The sequence below is a fragment of the Miniopterus schreibersii genome (assembly GCF_964146895.1).
Source record: "Miniopterus schreibersii genome assembly, chromosome: 2".
Lineage (NCBI taxonomy): Eukaryota > Metazoa > Chordata > Mammalia > Chiroptera > Miniopteridae > Miniopterus > Miniopterus schreibersii.
The window spans coordinates 21,255,756-21,271,656 of record NC_138102.1 but is presented as its reverse complement, the minus strand read 5'-3'; the positions used below and the strand labels follow the sequence as shown (position 1 = coordinate 21,271,656).

Genomic DNA, 15,901 nt, shown 5'->3' with positions numbered 1-15,901 from the left:
AGAATATAGAAGCAAGAAGAAAGCTAAAAGAACTAGAATAAGAACCAAAAAAAAAGAAACAGAATAAATGAAATAATGATTATGAATTTAAAACATGATAATAATAATGGATATATAAAGATATAAATAGGAAAAGTAAAATGGGAAAAGAAAAAAGAAAATAAGAAAAATTAATAAGAAGAAAAGAAAAAGAGACAAAGAGAGCATAGAATTAAGGAAATTAAAGATATGCAAGGAAAAAAAAGGAAGATAAAAAGGATATAAAGACAAACAAAACAAACTAAGCAAAAAAAATAAACACACACACACACACACACAAACCTTTGGGTCCACTATTTGTGGAGCTGGCTGAATTTTGCTCTAATATTGTTGAATCTGGTTACTTGGTGTGTCTAACCTGGGTCTCCTGGGAACTTCTCTGGTGTAGGCCAATGTGAGTCACTATCAGTTCCTGGCCCTGGGTAACCTGATGAGGCCCAATAGGTTGGAGCTCCAAGTAGTTTAGTGGGTGGAGCCTCCTTAACCCAGGGCCTGGGTCTGCCTCGAATCTCGAACCTTTAGAGTCCGTCCTGAGTTGTTCTCCCTTCCTCCATAGAGCTGACTTCTGGGGTAGCATCCTGGTCTTGGCCAGGATGGTTTGATCAAACTCCTATTGGAGGTGGTGCCGAAAGCTTGCAAAACAGGGCTGGGCACTTCCTCTCCTATCAGTGCGTCAGGTCTGTTTGGCTTGATGGCTCCTCCTCTTTCCCCACCTGCAGGGGAACAGATTTCCAGCCCCAGGCTGTTCCCCCCTTGCCTCAGGTCACTGCAAGTTCAGTCAGAAGCAGCCGTTTTGCCAGTGGGGGAAGGCAACTACCCTGTGCTCCTGGTGGGCAGGGTTGATCCTTCTTCCTGGTCCTACTGTCCAGTCCCCTTTCTGCTCAGCAGCATGAGTTCCTCCAAGAACAGACTCAATGCTGTATGTATTCTTCAGATCCCTCCATTGGAGACTGGCTCTGAGCTCCACTGTGTGTCCCTTCCCACTGACACAGATCAGGGTGAACTTCCCAGGCAGGAAAGATGGGAGGGTGCTAGTGCAACTCCATCCAGGGACAATAGCCCCAGGCTTCTACTTCTGCACCCACTCTGCAGCCTCCACAGCCAGTGCCCTCTGGGCCACCTCTCTCTGTCCCAGGCACTCCCATCTCACCCAGAGATCAGCAGCCTCTTTAGTCTCAGTTATGTCCTCAGTTCCATCAGGCCCCGGGCAAAGAAAGCTACAGCAGACTCCTGTTCTTCAGCACAGTTTCTGCCCCCAACCTCTCGCAGTGGGGCCCTGCAACTTGGCTCTAGGATGGCCTGGAAGCATAGTAGTGGTGATAGTAGTGGTGATGGCAGTAAGTCCATGGCGGGGCCATAGCACAAGTCCTGGATGGTCTGTGTCAGGGGTGAGAGTCCTGCCAGGTCAGCAGCGATTGGGTCTCTGTCCACAGCAGGCTCGTGGGGCCAGGTGGTGTCCCTGGTGGATGTGCGGGTTCCAGGGAGGGGTATGCAGCTTGTGTGTAGTGTCCTGGCCTGTGCCACGGCAATTCTGGATGGTGGTAAGACTGGGCGCCAAGCTGCAGCTGCTCTCTGCAGCCTCCTCCCAAGGACGACCCTGTAATTCCTCTAACATGGCAAGGTCTCTAAGCCGGAGTCACAGGCCAGGAGTTGCTGTGGCCACAGCTGCAGCTCCCTGGCCAGGAGAGCCCCAACTGCCCACCCCAAGTCCCTGTGCAATCAGATTGACCCTCACACACAGACACATCCACGCATGTCTCCACACTTGCCCTCTCACTCACTTATTCACTCACTCACACATTCACCCTCACTCCTGTCCTGCCCACCACCATGTTCATTCTCCCTACATCACCATATTAATACTTTTCTAGGTTTTCCCTACTCCTCAAATAATAAGAGATATGAGCTCAATGATAAATAACTTAGTACATCTTGTTTACTTGCATCCTCACAACTGTGTGATATAGCTATCATGGTGATCATTTTTCAGATGAAAAAACTAAGGGTAAGAAAAAATTAACAAAGAACTGAATAACTCCAAAGCCCATGTTCCCCTCAAGTTATTCCATACTCCAAAATAGTATCCCCTTCTACCAGAAGGAAATGAGAGAGAGCAGGAATTAAGAACATATTTGTAAAAACAATGACTGGAAACTTCTTTAACCTAGAGAAGGAAAAAGACATACAAGTCCAGAAAGCACAGAGAATCCGAAACAAGATGGACCCAAAGATGCCCACACCAAGACATGTCATAATGAAAATAGCAAAATTAAAGACAAAGAGAGAATCTTAAAACCAGCAAGAGAATGTTAGTTACCTACAAGCGAGCTCCCATAAGGTTGTCAGCTGATTTCTCAAAAGAAACATTCAGGCCAAAGAGATTAGCATGAAATATTCAGTGATGAAAAGCAAAAAACTACAACCAAGACTACTCTATGCAGCAAGGTTATCATTTAAAATTGATGAAGAAATGAAGAGCTTCCTAGACAAGAAAAAGCAAAAGGATTTCATTACCACCAAACCAGTATTGCAAAAAATGTTAAAAAGGACAAGGGAGGGAGGGAGGGAGGGAGGGAGGGAGGGAGGGAGGGAGGGAGGGAGGGAGGGAGGGAGGGAGAGAGGGAGGGAGGGAGAAAGAAGAAAGAAGAAAACAAGACCCATATATATGCTATCTACAAGAGACCCACCTAAAAATAAGATACACACAGACTGAAAGTAAAAGAATATAAAAAAGATAATTCATGCAAATAAAAACAAACAACAACACTGGGAGAAATATATATATACACACACACACACACACACATACACACACACATACATACACACTCACAAACACACAAAATAAACTTAATAGACTTTAAAACAAAGGCTGTAATAAGAGACAAAGAAGAACATAATGATAAAGGGATCAATCCAACAAGAGGATTTATAACCCTTGTAAACATGTATGCACCCAACACAGGAGCACCTAAATAGATAAAACAAATCTTGATAGACATAAAGGGAGAGACTGACAGTAACACAGTCATAGTAAGGAATTTTAAAACCTCACTGACATCAATGGATACATCTCAAGACCAGAAAAATCAACAAGGAAACAGCAGCCTTAAATGACACGCCAGACAAGATGGATTTAATTGATATTTTCAGAGCATTTTACCCAAAGCAGCAGAATATACATTCTTTTCAAGTGCATATGGAACTTTTTCTAGGCTAGACCACATGTTAGTACACAAAACAAGTATCAATAAAATTAAGAAGATTGAAATAATATCAAGCATCTTCTCCAACCATAATAGTATGAAACTAGAAATCAATTACAAAAAAACCCTGAAAAACAAACACATGGGAGCTAAATAACATGTTACTAAACAATAAATGGGTTAACAATGATATCAAGGAAGAAATAAATGATACCTGAGACAAATGAAAATAAAAACACAATAACCCAAAATCTATGAGACACAGTGAAAGCAGTCTTAACAGGGAAATTCACTGCATTACTGGACTACCTCAAGAAGCAAGAAAAATCTCAAATAAACAATATAACCTCACAGCTAAAGAACTAGAAAGAGGACAACAAACAAAGCCCAAGGTGAGAAGAAAGGAAATAACAAAGATCAGAGCAGAATAAATGAAATACAGTCTAAAAAACCAATACAAAAGATCATTGAACCAAGAGCTGGTTCTGTGAAAAGATAAACAAAACTGATAAACCCTTAACCAGGCTCATTAAGACAAAAGACAGAAGACTCAAAGAAACAAAATCAGAAATGAAACAGAAGTAACAACTGACACCACAGAAATGCAAAGGGTTATACAAAAATATTATGAACAACAAATCGGACAATCTGGAAGAAATTAATAAATTCCTAAAAACACACAAACTTCCAAGATACTATGTTCATGGATTGGAAGCATAAACATCATTAAAATGTCCATACTACCCAAAGCAAACTATAAACTCAATGCATTTCCTATTAAAATACCAATGGCATATTTCACAGATCTAGAACAAAAATTCCAAAAATGTATATGGAACCAAGAGAGACCCTGAATAGCCTCAGTGAACTTTAGAAGAAAAAGTTGGAGATTTCACAATATCTGATATCAAACTATACTATAAGGCCACTGTAATCAAAACTGCCTGGTACTAGAATAAGAACAGGCATATAGATCAATGGAACAGAGCAGAAAGCCCAAAAATCAACCCACACATTTATGGTCAATTAATATTTGATACAGGAGGTAAGAGCATAAAGTGAAATAAAAAGAGTCTCTTCAACAAATGATGTTGGGAAAACTGGACAGGTACATGCAAAACAATGAAACCAGACCACCAACTTTCACCATCCACACGAATAAACTAAAAAATGGATAAAACACTTAAATGTAAGTTGTGAAACCGTAAAAATCGTAGAAGAAAACTTAGGTAGTAAAATCTCAGACAGCTCTCATAGCAATATGTTTGCCAATATATCTCCTTGGGCAAGGGAAAGAAAGGAAAAAATAAAGAAATGGAACTATCTAAAAAGTTCATGCACAGGAAAAAAAAAAAAAATCAATGAAATGAAAAGGGAACCTAATGTACGGGAGAAAATATTTACCAATTACACATCTGATAAAAAGTTAATACCCAAAATTTATAAACAATCTGTAGTACTCAACACACACACAAAAAAACCATACCCAAATAATCCAATTAAAAATGGGCAGAGGACCTAAATAGACACCTCCAAAGAGGACATACAGATGCCAACAGACATATGAAAAGATGCTCAACATCCCTAATAGTCAGAGGAATGCACATTAGAACCATGAAATATCAGCTCACACCTGTTGGAATGGCTATTATCAATAAATCCAAAAACAAGTGCCAGCAAGGATGTGGTAAAAGGGAATCCTCGTGTACTGTTGGTAGGAATGCAGACTGGTGCAGCCACTATGAAAAACAGCATGCAGGGTCCTCAAAAAATTAAAAATGTAACTGCCTCATGACCCAGTGATTTGACTTCTGGGTATATATCCAAAGAAACTGAAAACACCAATGAGAGAGCATATGAATAAAATAATTCCATTTCTCTGAATAATTAATAATGCTATGCTTCTTGCCTTTACGTACCATGATACAACCAGATACATAAACAAACCTTGACCATAGTTCCTACATTAATGCTATTGCCATTTTCTACCCCTCTTTACTGCCTCCACTGCTTATTTGTGTGTGTAGATTATATTGAAAGTGAGGGTTTAAAACATAGGCTACCCATTTTCTAAAGTAGATATAAACTGAATCATCAAAATATTGTAGTAGAAGGATCACTGAAATATAAGAATGAAGTTTGGACAAACACATATTGATGTTCTCTTGCTACCTGGTTTAAGTTAATGCCAATATATAAACTGTTTTCTATATGAAGTCAGTATGGAGTAAAGAAAATAACAAAATTTTGAGTTGATTTACTTGTTGACTGGTACCCACCCTGTGACTTATGAGGCTTTTAGGCAAAGTGATCAAACTAAGTCTCAGTTTTATCATCTACAAAACAGGAATAATATCCATTGCCCTCAGAAAGTTGTTAGGATTAAATAATACTAAATAAGCAAAGTGTCTAATTAAACTCTCTGGCTTATAGTAAGTAACTAACAAATCATTGATGATATTACTGATATCACCTGAAGTTTGGCCACTAATTAAATTTATATCCTTGGAAGAGTCATTTAATCTCCCTCCATCCCAGGGGATTTAGAAAAAAACAGCAAAACACAAAAAGTGGAAATATTTGCCTTACTCACATGCCTTCTTTGAAAATTACATAAAATAATGTTTGAAATGTACTATGAAAATGCAGAAGATATATATATATATATATACACACACACATACACACATATATTGGTTAGATTTTGTAAAAATTAAGGTAACGCTTACCCTACACACACCAGAAGAGTTTTGTAAGAAATTGAAGACTATGTTTGAAAACACTTTAAACATTATAAAGCTAATTACAAATTTTATAAATATTACAAATCTAAAGATTTGTTAACAGAGGTTCCAAAGCCAGAATGCCTGAATTCAAATCTCAGGTCTGCCACAAACTAGTTATCTCACGATGCATAATTATCCTCTTTTTATTCAAGTCAGTTTTTCACCTGTAAAAATGGGAATAATAGAACGTGTCTTGAAGAGGTGTTGTGAGAATCAAATGAGTAAACATATGTAGTGTTTGAGATAGTTTCTAGTACATAGCAAGCACAATGTAAATATTGTTGTCCTTATTATCATTAACACTAGACTCTGGGTGATCTACTCAAAACATCTTGTCATAGCATACTTAAGAATAGTTTTCCAATTGGAAAATAGGCCCGGAACAGTAATTCCCATATTGTTTATGTATCTATATAAATTATATATCTAATTTAGTAAACATATTATCATAATAAAATTTAATTGTATATTTAATAAATTATATTTTATATGTGCATAAATGTTTTTATATATGTAATCCATTTAGAACTTATTTGTGATATAAAATGTGTGTACACATAAATACATATGTTTGAGTTTGAGCTATTTTTAAAAAGCAAGAGCTGACCTTTAGGTGGTGCTTAGATGGAACTATGAAAACATGGCTTCAATAATTAATGCCTTATTTTCCCATTTGACTTTGGATTGTTCTTCAGTTATGAGTAGGTCTACTTACCATAGGCCCTTTCACAAATTAAAAACAAACAAAAAAACCTGTAGAATATTAATGGCACCTGCTCTAGTCCTTGACTGGTAAACTATTTGGAGACTGTTGACAAATTTAGAAACCATTGTAACTAACCCATTCATACTTATAGGATTTTATAGTTTAGAAAACACCTTCCCATTTTGTTGTTTTATTCTTGCATCACTCTGTGAAAACAGAGAATAGGCAAAATCATTTCCATTTTAAAGATAAGCAAGATAACTCTATACAAGGTGAAGTAATTTGTCCAAAGTCACACAAATATCATATACTCCATATGAGCCTCCAACTAGGACTTATTCTAAGTTTTTCCACAACATTAAACTACTCTAAAAGCAAAACTAAAAATTCTGTCTAATAAAGGCCACTTGTTTAGCCTGCTGACATATTTTTAAATATCTTTATTAAGTGCTTTCAGAAAACACACAGCAGCCTAAGGAGAATCCCCTTGATAATGTAACTTGCAGGTTGGATTTGTTATCCTTGACTGCTCTTAATGGTACATCTCCCTCATACTCCTCTTACACTGAATATTTCCTGTTTATATTTCATAGTACTTGGTCCATTTATAGCTAAATTGTGCTATAAGTAAACACTATATTTGTGCTTCAAATATTTAAAACAAAATAAACATAATAAATAAATCTTATTTAAAAACTTACATAGCTTCTGGATTCATTATACAAATGGCTCCTGAACATTGACATTTCTTTGGGTCATCATATGATATTCCCAGACTGAGCCCCAGCATCTGGGTGACAATTACTGAAAATGCCTCCAAAGTTATCTCCTCGGAATACTATATTAACAACAAAGAAAATTCAAAAGAAAGGCAATTCACTGAAGGGTGTTAAAAATAATATTGTTCTAGTTTCAAACATCTTTATCGTTCTATCAAATACTTAAGAATAGGTAAATATAGCTCCTTGGACAGGTGAGAAGCTGAAGCTCTTCTTATGAAATCTCATTGAGATATAAGCATATTGAGTCTCTGCCAAGCTGTACCATAATTTAGCATTTGAATAACATAAGCAGCTACCATAAATATACAAAGGGCTGTTTTTACATTAGATTTTATATTAGTATTTTGGCTATATGAACCATGACCTTCAAGTTACCTAAATTTTTACAACAGCTCTCATACATATAGAAGAGTCCACATGATATTCAACCTCTCAGCTCATGAAGTGCCCACATAACAAAATACTGAGTTTAAGTGTGTTATCTGCCTCCTGCTGGCATTCTCAGTGACACAGTAACTTGTATCAAGAGAAACCACATTCTTGGATTAGGCTTCTCATATATTTAACAACACTTAGTGTTGTTTGTCTTGTTATCATTTCTGGTGGGTATAAGGTTAAGTATTTCATTAACGTTTAATTTGCATTTCATATATTTTTGACAATTTGGCTATCTTTTTTTGTGAAGTGTTTATTCAAGTATCTTGTCCATTTTTTATTGCATTAGCCTTTTTATAGATTGTGCAAGCACTTTATATATATTTTGTATATGAATCACTGCTAGTCATGCATTGCAAATAGTTTCCCTACTCTGTGGCTTGTCCTTTCACTCTCTTAATGTCTTTTCATGAACAAAATTTCCTTAAGTTGATGTGGTCCAATCCATCAACCTTTCCTTTATGAGTAGAATTTTTGTGTGTCTACTTGAATAGATCTTTCTCTATGCCCATTGTCATGAAGATATGTTCCTTTTTTATCTTCCAGGATTTTATTGTTTAATTTTAAGTATAGATCTACAATCTACCTAAGTTTTATCTTTTGAATAGCAGTGAAATCACATTATCAAAAAGACCATCCACTATAATCAAGACTTTTGGAGCTGAATACTTTTCATTGTATACTGATGTCAAATTAGGTTGTACACCTGAAACTTATATGTATAATGTAATATAGCAATAACTCAAAAAAAATTGCCAACTAACAAGTGCACTACAATCATCTTTGAAAAAACCTGAGTATACGTGCCTATAATTTTTATGTTTCTAAACCCTCTATTCTTTTGGTCTATTTATTTGTCTACCTCTGTCTTAACCACTGAAGCTTTATGATAAAATGTCTTCCTATCAAGGACAGTATGGCCCTTTGTTGTGATATTGATCAAGATTATCTTAGTTATTGTTAACTCTGTTATCACCATCAAAATCGTAATCTTAGCCTGTCAATTTTACACACACACACACCTGCCAGGATTTTTATTGCGTATTGCATTCACCCTGTAGATCAATTCCGGGGGTCAGTATCTTTATAATACTGTCTGCCAGTCCAAGATCTTAGGCACTGTCTTTCACAATATTTCATTTTCTCTGTATGGTCTTATACATCATTTGATAGCTTTTTATTCCTAAATTTCTTGATTTTTATGCTATTTTTAAAGTTTTAATGTCTGTTTGTTACCAGTATACAGAAATACATTTCATTTCATTTCGCTATTTAACTCCATTTACACTCCTCCAACCCACATATTATTACATGTATAATTTAACATAATGTTAGATGTGGCTACAAACAAGATTCTAAAATCTTAGTAACTTAATATACTAAAATAAAGCCCAGTGTAGATGTTCCTGGCTGTGGGTAGCCTTACATACATTCATGCTCAAATAAATACTTCTTGTGCTCCTGTCCTTATTTATGTCTTTTCCATTAAGCTCACCAGGGGAAAGGCTCACACAAGATTTAACTGCTCCAACCAAGAAGTGACACACATTACTCCTATTGACGTTATATGGCTCCCTCTAGATATAAGGAGGTCTGAGAAATGCTGTCTGTGAATTTGCACGTGCTTTCCAGCCACAGCTATAGACTATGATATCAGATAGCCACCTATGACACACTATTATCACTTGTTTTAGTTTAGTCTTGTACCTACTTTAATCTCACCAGACACAACTATTATTGATCTTATAGGCCATGTTCAAACAATTATTTGTTATTACTCTTCATTCCCTCTGACTCTCAGACCTCCCATTTGGGATCGCTTTCTTTTTTCCTGATGTATATTATTTATAATTTTCCTTGGAGATACTGGACTGTTGGCAAGAGTGAAGGCAAAGAAACAAAGAGAAAAAAATGGAACATATGGTGATAGCATTAATTCCAAATATATAAGCACAAGAATGTTCATGATTTAAACTGAAATAATTAAAATACATATATTTTCATACTGGATAGAGAAAACTGACCCAGTTCTATCCTGTTTAAAAGAAATACTCCTGAATTGCTAGGGTTCAATGTGGCTGCATGAGACAGAAAATTCAAAATAATAATGACTTAGAATAGAAAGAAATTTCTCACACACATAAAAGCAGCTTCCTGATTTTCAGGGATCTGGACTCCTTTCAGCTTCCATTTCCATCCAGCCTAAAGAAAGCACTTGTCTTCACATAACATTTCAAACAGCATATACAAAAGGAGGCCACAATGAAGAATGGGCATCATCCCTTTAAAGAAGCTTCCCGGAAGTTCCAAATGGTATTTCTGCTTACATCACATTGGATGAAATTTAGAAAAAAGCTAGCTACAAAAATAGCTAAGAAATGAGGGCTTCTACATGAGCAGGAATATTGCCTATCTAAAAACTGAGGTTCTAGTTCTTGGTTTTTGTTTTTACAGAAAAGACCAGATGGCTATTGGAAGAGGTATGTATAGGGATGTTTATTAAATATTGTTTGTAACAGCAAAAATAGGAACAACAAAATACTCATGAAAAACAAAGGTAACAGTGAAGCATATCTATTTAATGAAATATCACACACCAATGCAAAACATTAGACAGAATGCATTTTGATTATAGTAAAACTAAACTGTATGATACTATAATGATAGATGTATGTCACTATCCATTTGTTAAAACTCATAGAATGTACAAGATCGAGAGTGAACCTAAGGTAAACTGTGGACTTTGGGTGACTGCAATGTGTCCATGTGTTCATCATTTATGACAAATGTACCACTATGGTGTGGAATGTTAATAATGAGGGAGGGTATGGAAAAATCTCTGTACTTTAAATTCTGCTGTGAACCTAAACTTCCTATTAAAAACTAGTCTTACAAAATACTGAGGGGATGAGAGGACTGGGATCCCCTATTATTACATGTCTTAAATGCTTATCTCCAGTCTGAAATTATTTTCCCTTTCTTTGGATGCCTACAGATTTTTATCTGTACCAACAATATAATCTGTATAGTTCCTGCCTTTTATTACAATAATGTGCATGCCATTTATCCATGCCATTAAACCCCTACTAGGCTTAGGAGTCATTCACTAATGACAAAAATAATGATAAGAATGTTAATTATGATAAATAGAGCTAATATTTATTGTGCTCTTACTCTGTGCCATGCTTTACTGAGCTTCACTGACTTACATTCACTCAATCACATTGCATATTCATCTTTGTATGTTCATTAGGCCTAATGGCACTTGAAACAAAATTATCTGTGAAATAAAACATAAATTAATTCTTTTTAAAATTAACTAAAAGTCCATGTGCTAGACAAATAAATCTCAAAATTATTAGTGGAAACCAAAATTTTAAATTGCAGACTGACACACTGTGTTACAATTTATATTATGTTTAAAGCATAAAAACAATTCTTGTTTAGAGAAATACTCAGTAGTGGCAAAAGCAAGAGAGCTGTTAAACAAAGAAATGTAAAGATTTTATAAAGTATCACTATGAAAGTTTTGTAAAAGAATCATTCCTTGAATTCATCTCCAATTATTCTATCCTACACCCAGCCTCAGCCACTCATTCTAATGGTTCACACCCTAAGCCCTGTCAACAGATCTTTATCAATAACTGTGACCCCTGCATCATCTCTATAAAGTGCATACTAAATCCTAACCACTTAATTTCCTTCCTGATCACTCTAGCATCTCAACTCCAATAATTGTGTACCTACCAGCATATCCAAACCGTGGTTTGTTCCTAAATCTTTACTGCTCCTAACTTCCTTACTGACTTCTCTCCTTCCATAACCAGTTCAAATTCTCCTACAAACACCCTCAAGTTACCCTGCTGTCCTTATACTTCAAAATGACTTGACAGAAACACAATACATCAATCTTCAAACTGATATGATAGATGTGAAAACTAGGGTTTTATACCTACCCAAATTATCCATCAAATGTGGTGAGAAAGCAAAAATATTTTCATTAATAAAATAACTCAATGATTGGCATTTATACACACTATTTTTTAAAAAACTTAAGAGTTACGCCAGAAAAATAGTGAACAGTTCCAAGAAGAGAAAGAGGAGGTTTAATTTTCTGTGGCAGTTGGTTTTGCCCATAGAAGACAGAAAAAAGTTAAGAAGCTCTGTTACACCCTGATGCCTGAAAGATCCTCCTCTGTCAAAGCTCTTTACTAGCATAATAATATATTTCTATATTAAGTAGTTAATATTATTTATATATTCAAAATACTGTAAAATCCTATCTATTAGTTTATTAAGTCAACCTATATATAAAGAGTTCTATAGAATAAATTAGAGATTTCATAAACCTAGATAATGGATATGAGGAGTGTAAACCTATTTTACATCTCTTATTTTTCATAGCCTATAATGAATGGGCATTGCCTAAGGTAAATAGGTACTATTTAAATAATAAAATATAAATAATACAAATATTAAAATGTAACATATACAATATACATTACATAATACTTAATATTCATTATAGAATATATATATATATAATATGTAATACTATGTTCTATTTTAATAAACATTATTATAAATATTAAAATAATAATATATACATATATAAAAAGTGGAGTGGGCAAAATCTACATAGTGATTGCTTTCTGTATGTGAAAAGGCCAGATTGTATGACTTTCCTTATACATTCCCATGTTTACTTTAAAAAATGAGCACGAATAAAAATTATTTTCAAACAAAAATACACATACTACACTTCAACTTGTTTTTTAAAAGAATGAATAGGATAAGTGGCTCAACTAATCACTTCACCTTTCAATGATGCATCTACTTGTACCAACAATTTATTTATATATAAAATATATAAGTACTATAAGTATTTAAAATACACATAAATGTTTCTTTTAAATACTGTTTGAGATATTTTAAAAAATTTTTATTATCCTTTATATCATTTGTTTTGATTTTGAAGCTATTTTACCTGTCAGACTATTTCTCCAATTTTATGTCTACAAACAAAATTCTATTTGGGTTACAGAAATTTCTTTACAGAGAATTTTTTATCACACACTATTCAATATATTAAAGAATGCATGTGTATTTGATATTTTTATTCAACTTTAACTTCCAAATAACTGCAACATAATGCTCTTCCTTCTATACACATCAAATCTTCTTTTACACTTCAAATTTTTAACACTAATTGAAAATAAACGCAATCTCTAAATGTAAATATAAATGTAAATTGCATAAAATAATGCTATAGTGTTGGGTAACTTTTAAATACACAAATTTTTAAGTAATTACATACCAAAGCAATCCCCACAGAATAATGAGTAACACACATCTTTCCAGGAAACGTTGCTCCCACATAATCTGGATAATCTCTATAGCTAAATAAAATAAGAATATATTTATAATTCATTCCGATGAACAATTCCAATGTGAGAATTCCGGCTAATAATTTGTCTGTAGTTCATAAAATCCTAATCTGAAGCAAACTGAGGTACAATCTTTCCATGTGTCCTTAATTGTTTCAAATTAGGAAGATTTTCTTAATTAAATGAAATTAAGCACTCTGGATTTCTAAAACATATCCAATGAATCCATGTTTTGTTGGTGCCCTTGACTGTTCTCATCACATTTGGTTAAGGCTACCAAAGCCTTTAATCAAACATTTTGATCATATGCATTTTCCTGAGTGACAATGAAAGTACTTTTAACGTATGGATTGAAAATATTCATTGTCATGTAGAAAAGCTCATCAATTTCTCATAGGAATTACTTTCTTGTTCTACAGCTTAATATTATTATTTCTGCTTTGAGTAAGAGCCCATATAACTTGTTGTGAAATACTAGCACCATTTTCAGAGATCTACATAAAATATTCCATTTAATATTCCAATAAGCCATTGAAATATATATTATTTTTATCCCCATTGAAGAAAATAATCAAATATCACATGCTAAGTAAGGTAAGTAACATTCTCAAGGTAGCACCAATGATAAGTACCACTAAAGGATTGGAACTTGGACAATCTGAATCCTGAGCCATATTCTCAACCACAAAGGTATACATGCTCCAAACATAAATTATGTCATCTTTAGAGCCCCCACCAAAAAAAACCCAATCCACTATGTATGTACAAACCTTGGTACTCAATTCTCAATTTGAAATGTCCCTTTGGTGACGACTGCACTTTACTTCACAATTGCATGGTGTGCCCACTGCTGCCTTATTCTCTCTCTAACACTGTTTATACCTAATCACTCCAGCACTTGTTTTCAAGGATTTGTTACTAACACCCAACTCTGGCTTTACATTCCAACGTCTAAGTATTGTTTACAGTCTTTCTTCATCAAAGATATCGTTTTGCCAATAGATAAGAATCCCCCCAAAATCTCTATGCATACCTTTGATGAGCAGGACTCAATAATAGTTATTCTTTACTTAATACTGCCTACTACCAGTCTCCACATCACATCACTTGTCAATATCTAATGTTTTACATCTTCAATACTTCTTGTATCTTTGAGCTCCTTCAAAGGTTCAACTACAGTTCCAACTATGAATATACATAAAATTGATATGTAAGTCCATACTCTTTGAAAAGAACTACAAATTATTTTAGTCTCATTGTTTCCATAACCTGGAATGCTTTCAACCTCATTAATCTGAATTTAAGTGTGCCCAACTCTGCCTTCCCACTTTTAATTTAATTACCACTTCTTTAATTTAACTTTTGCGCATTATTTTGAATCAGAACGCGCCCCCCCCCCCACTAACCTTTTGTTCACCTGTAAACTACAAGCAAGTAGAGATAATGTACTAGCATTAATCTTGTGGAGTCACACAAGCAAGATGGCAGAATAGGAGTTTTTGGCACCCATCTCCCCACAGAAACAATGATTGTGACAACCACCCACAGATGAGAATAACTTTGTGAGAGTCCAAGGGTCCAGAGGAAAGGTCACAGCGCCCCATTGGAGGGAAAAAAAATTAAAAACCAGATGCACCAAAGAAGGTAAGATAGTTTAATTTTAGCCATGTCACAATTCCCCAAAGCAGCACAGCTCAGTGCTGAGACAGAAGCCCTCAGCCACGATTTCTCCCACAGAGGAAAGCAACAGTATAATGAGTGCCCCCAGCCACACAGGATACTGCTAAAGAGCCTACTTCTTGAGTGTCCATTGACAGATGAATGGGTAAAGAAAATGTGATGTAAGGTGGGTTTAAGATGGTGGTATAGAAGGTCTCTGAGCTCATGCCCTCCCAAGAACACAGCAAATGTGTAACTATATTTACAGCAATTTCACCTGAGACAAAACTGAACACCTTCTATACAACAAACAAGAGAGAGACACCACACAGAGAAGGCTTGGGAACCACAAGAGCACTCCGGGAGCTGAGGAAACTCTCCAAAACTGAAGAAACCAGTGAATGCCATTGTTTATGTTCCCCCTGCACTTAGATAGTGGGCAGGAGCTCTATCCAGGTACACCAGCCAATCTACAGAGCCACTGTGGGACATACCCAGCCACCTCTCACAGAGCTAGATCCAAAAAGAATAGGCAGGAGTCATAACAAGCACACACAGGGCCCTTTCACACACAAAATGATCCAGTGGGTATATCAGGGTGCTGCTGTGCACACCCACCGGGCTGCATGCACAAATAGTGCTTCCACGCTCAGTGAAAGACTGGAGCTTACAAGCCACAGCAGTACTTGTACACAGGGCTGCCCTATCCAGAGAAAGTGCAGAACTAGTAGGACACTGTGGCCCACACACACAAAGCAGTCGCACCCAGACCGTTTGGGCAACAGACATTAAAGCAGCAGGGCATGCCATGCACATACAGTGCAACCCCACCTGGCACAAATCAGGCTGCCCTACCCAATTCTGTGGACAGACAGAACAGGGAGCTATTGCACACATATTT

General features: G+C 35.6%; 1 protein-coding gene across 1 annotated transcript in view; it reads right to left on the bottom strand.

Moving 5' to 3' along the window:
- The window catches only part of LOC308552394 (disintegrin and metalloproteinase domain-containing protein 32-like), a gene marked incomplete at both ends in the record, with an annotated part of 138,049 nt that overhangs the window by 82,363 nt on the left and 39,785 nt on the right, over nucleotides 1-15,901 (bottom strand). Inside the window, 2 exons of the mRNA XM_081127712.1 lie at nucleotides 7,439-7,575; nucleotides 13,272-13,353. Of these exons, the coding sequence (XP_080983838.1) occupies nucleotides 7,439-7,575; nucleotides 13,272-13,353 (219 nt within the window). The remainder of the gene's footprint in view (nucleotides 1-7,438; nucleotides 7,576-13,271; nucleotides 13,354-15,901) is intronic.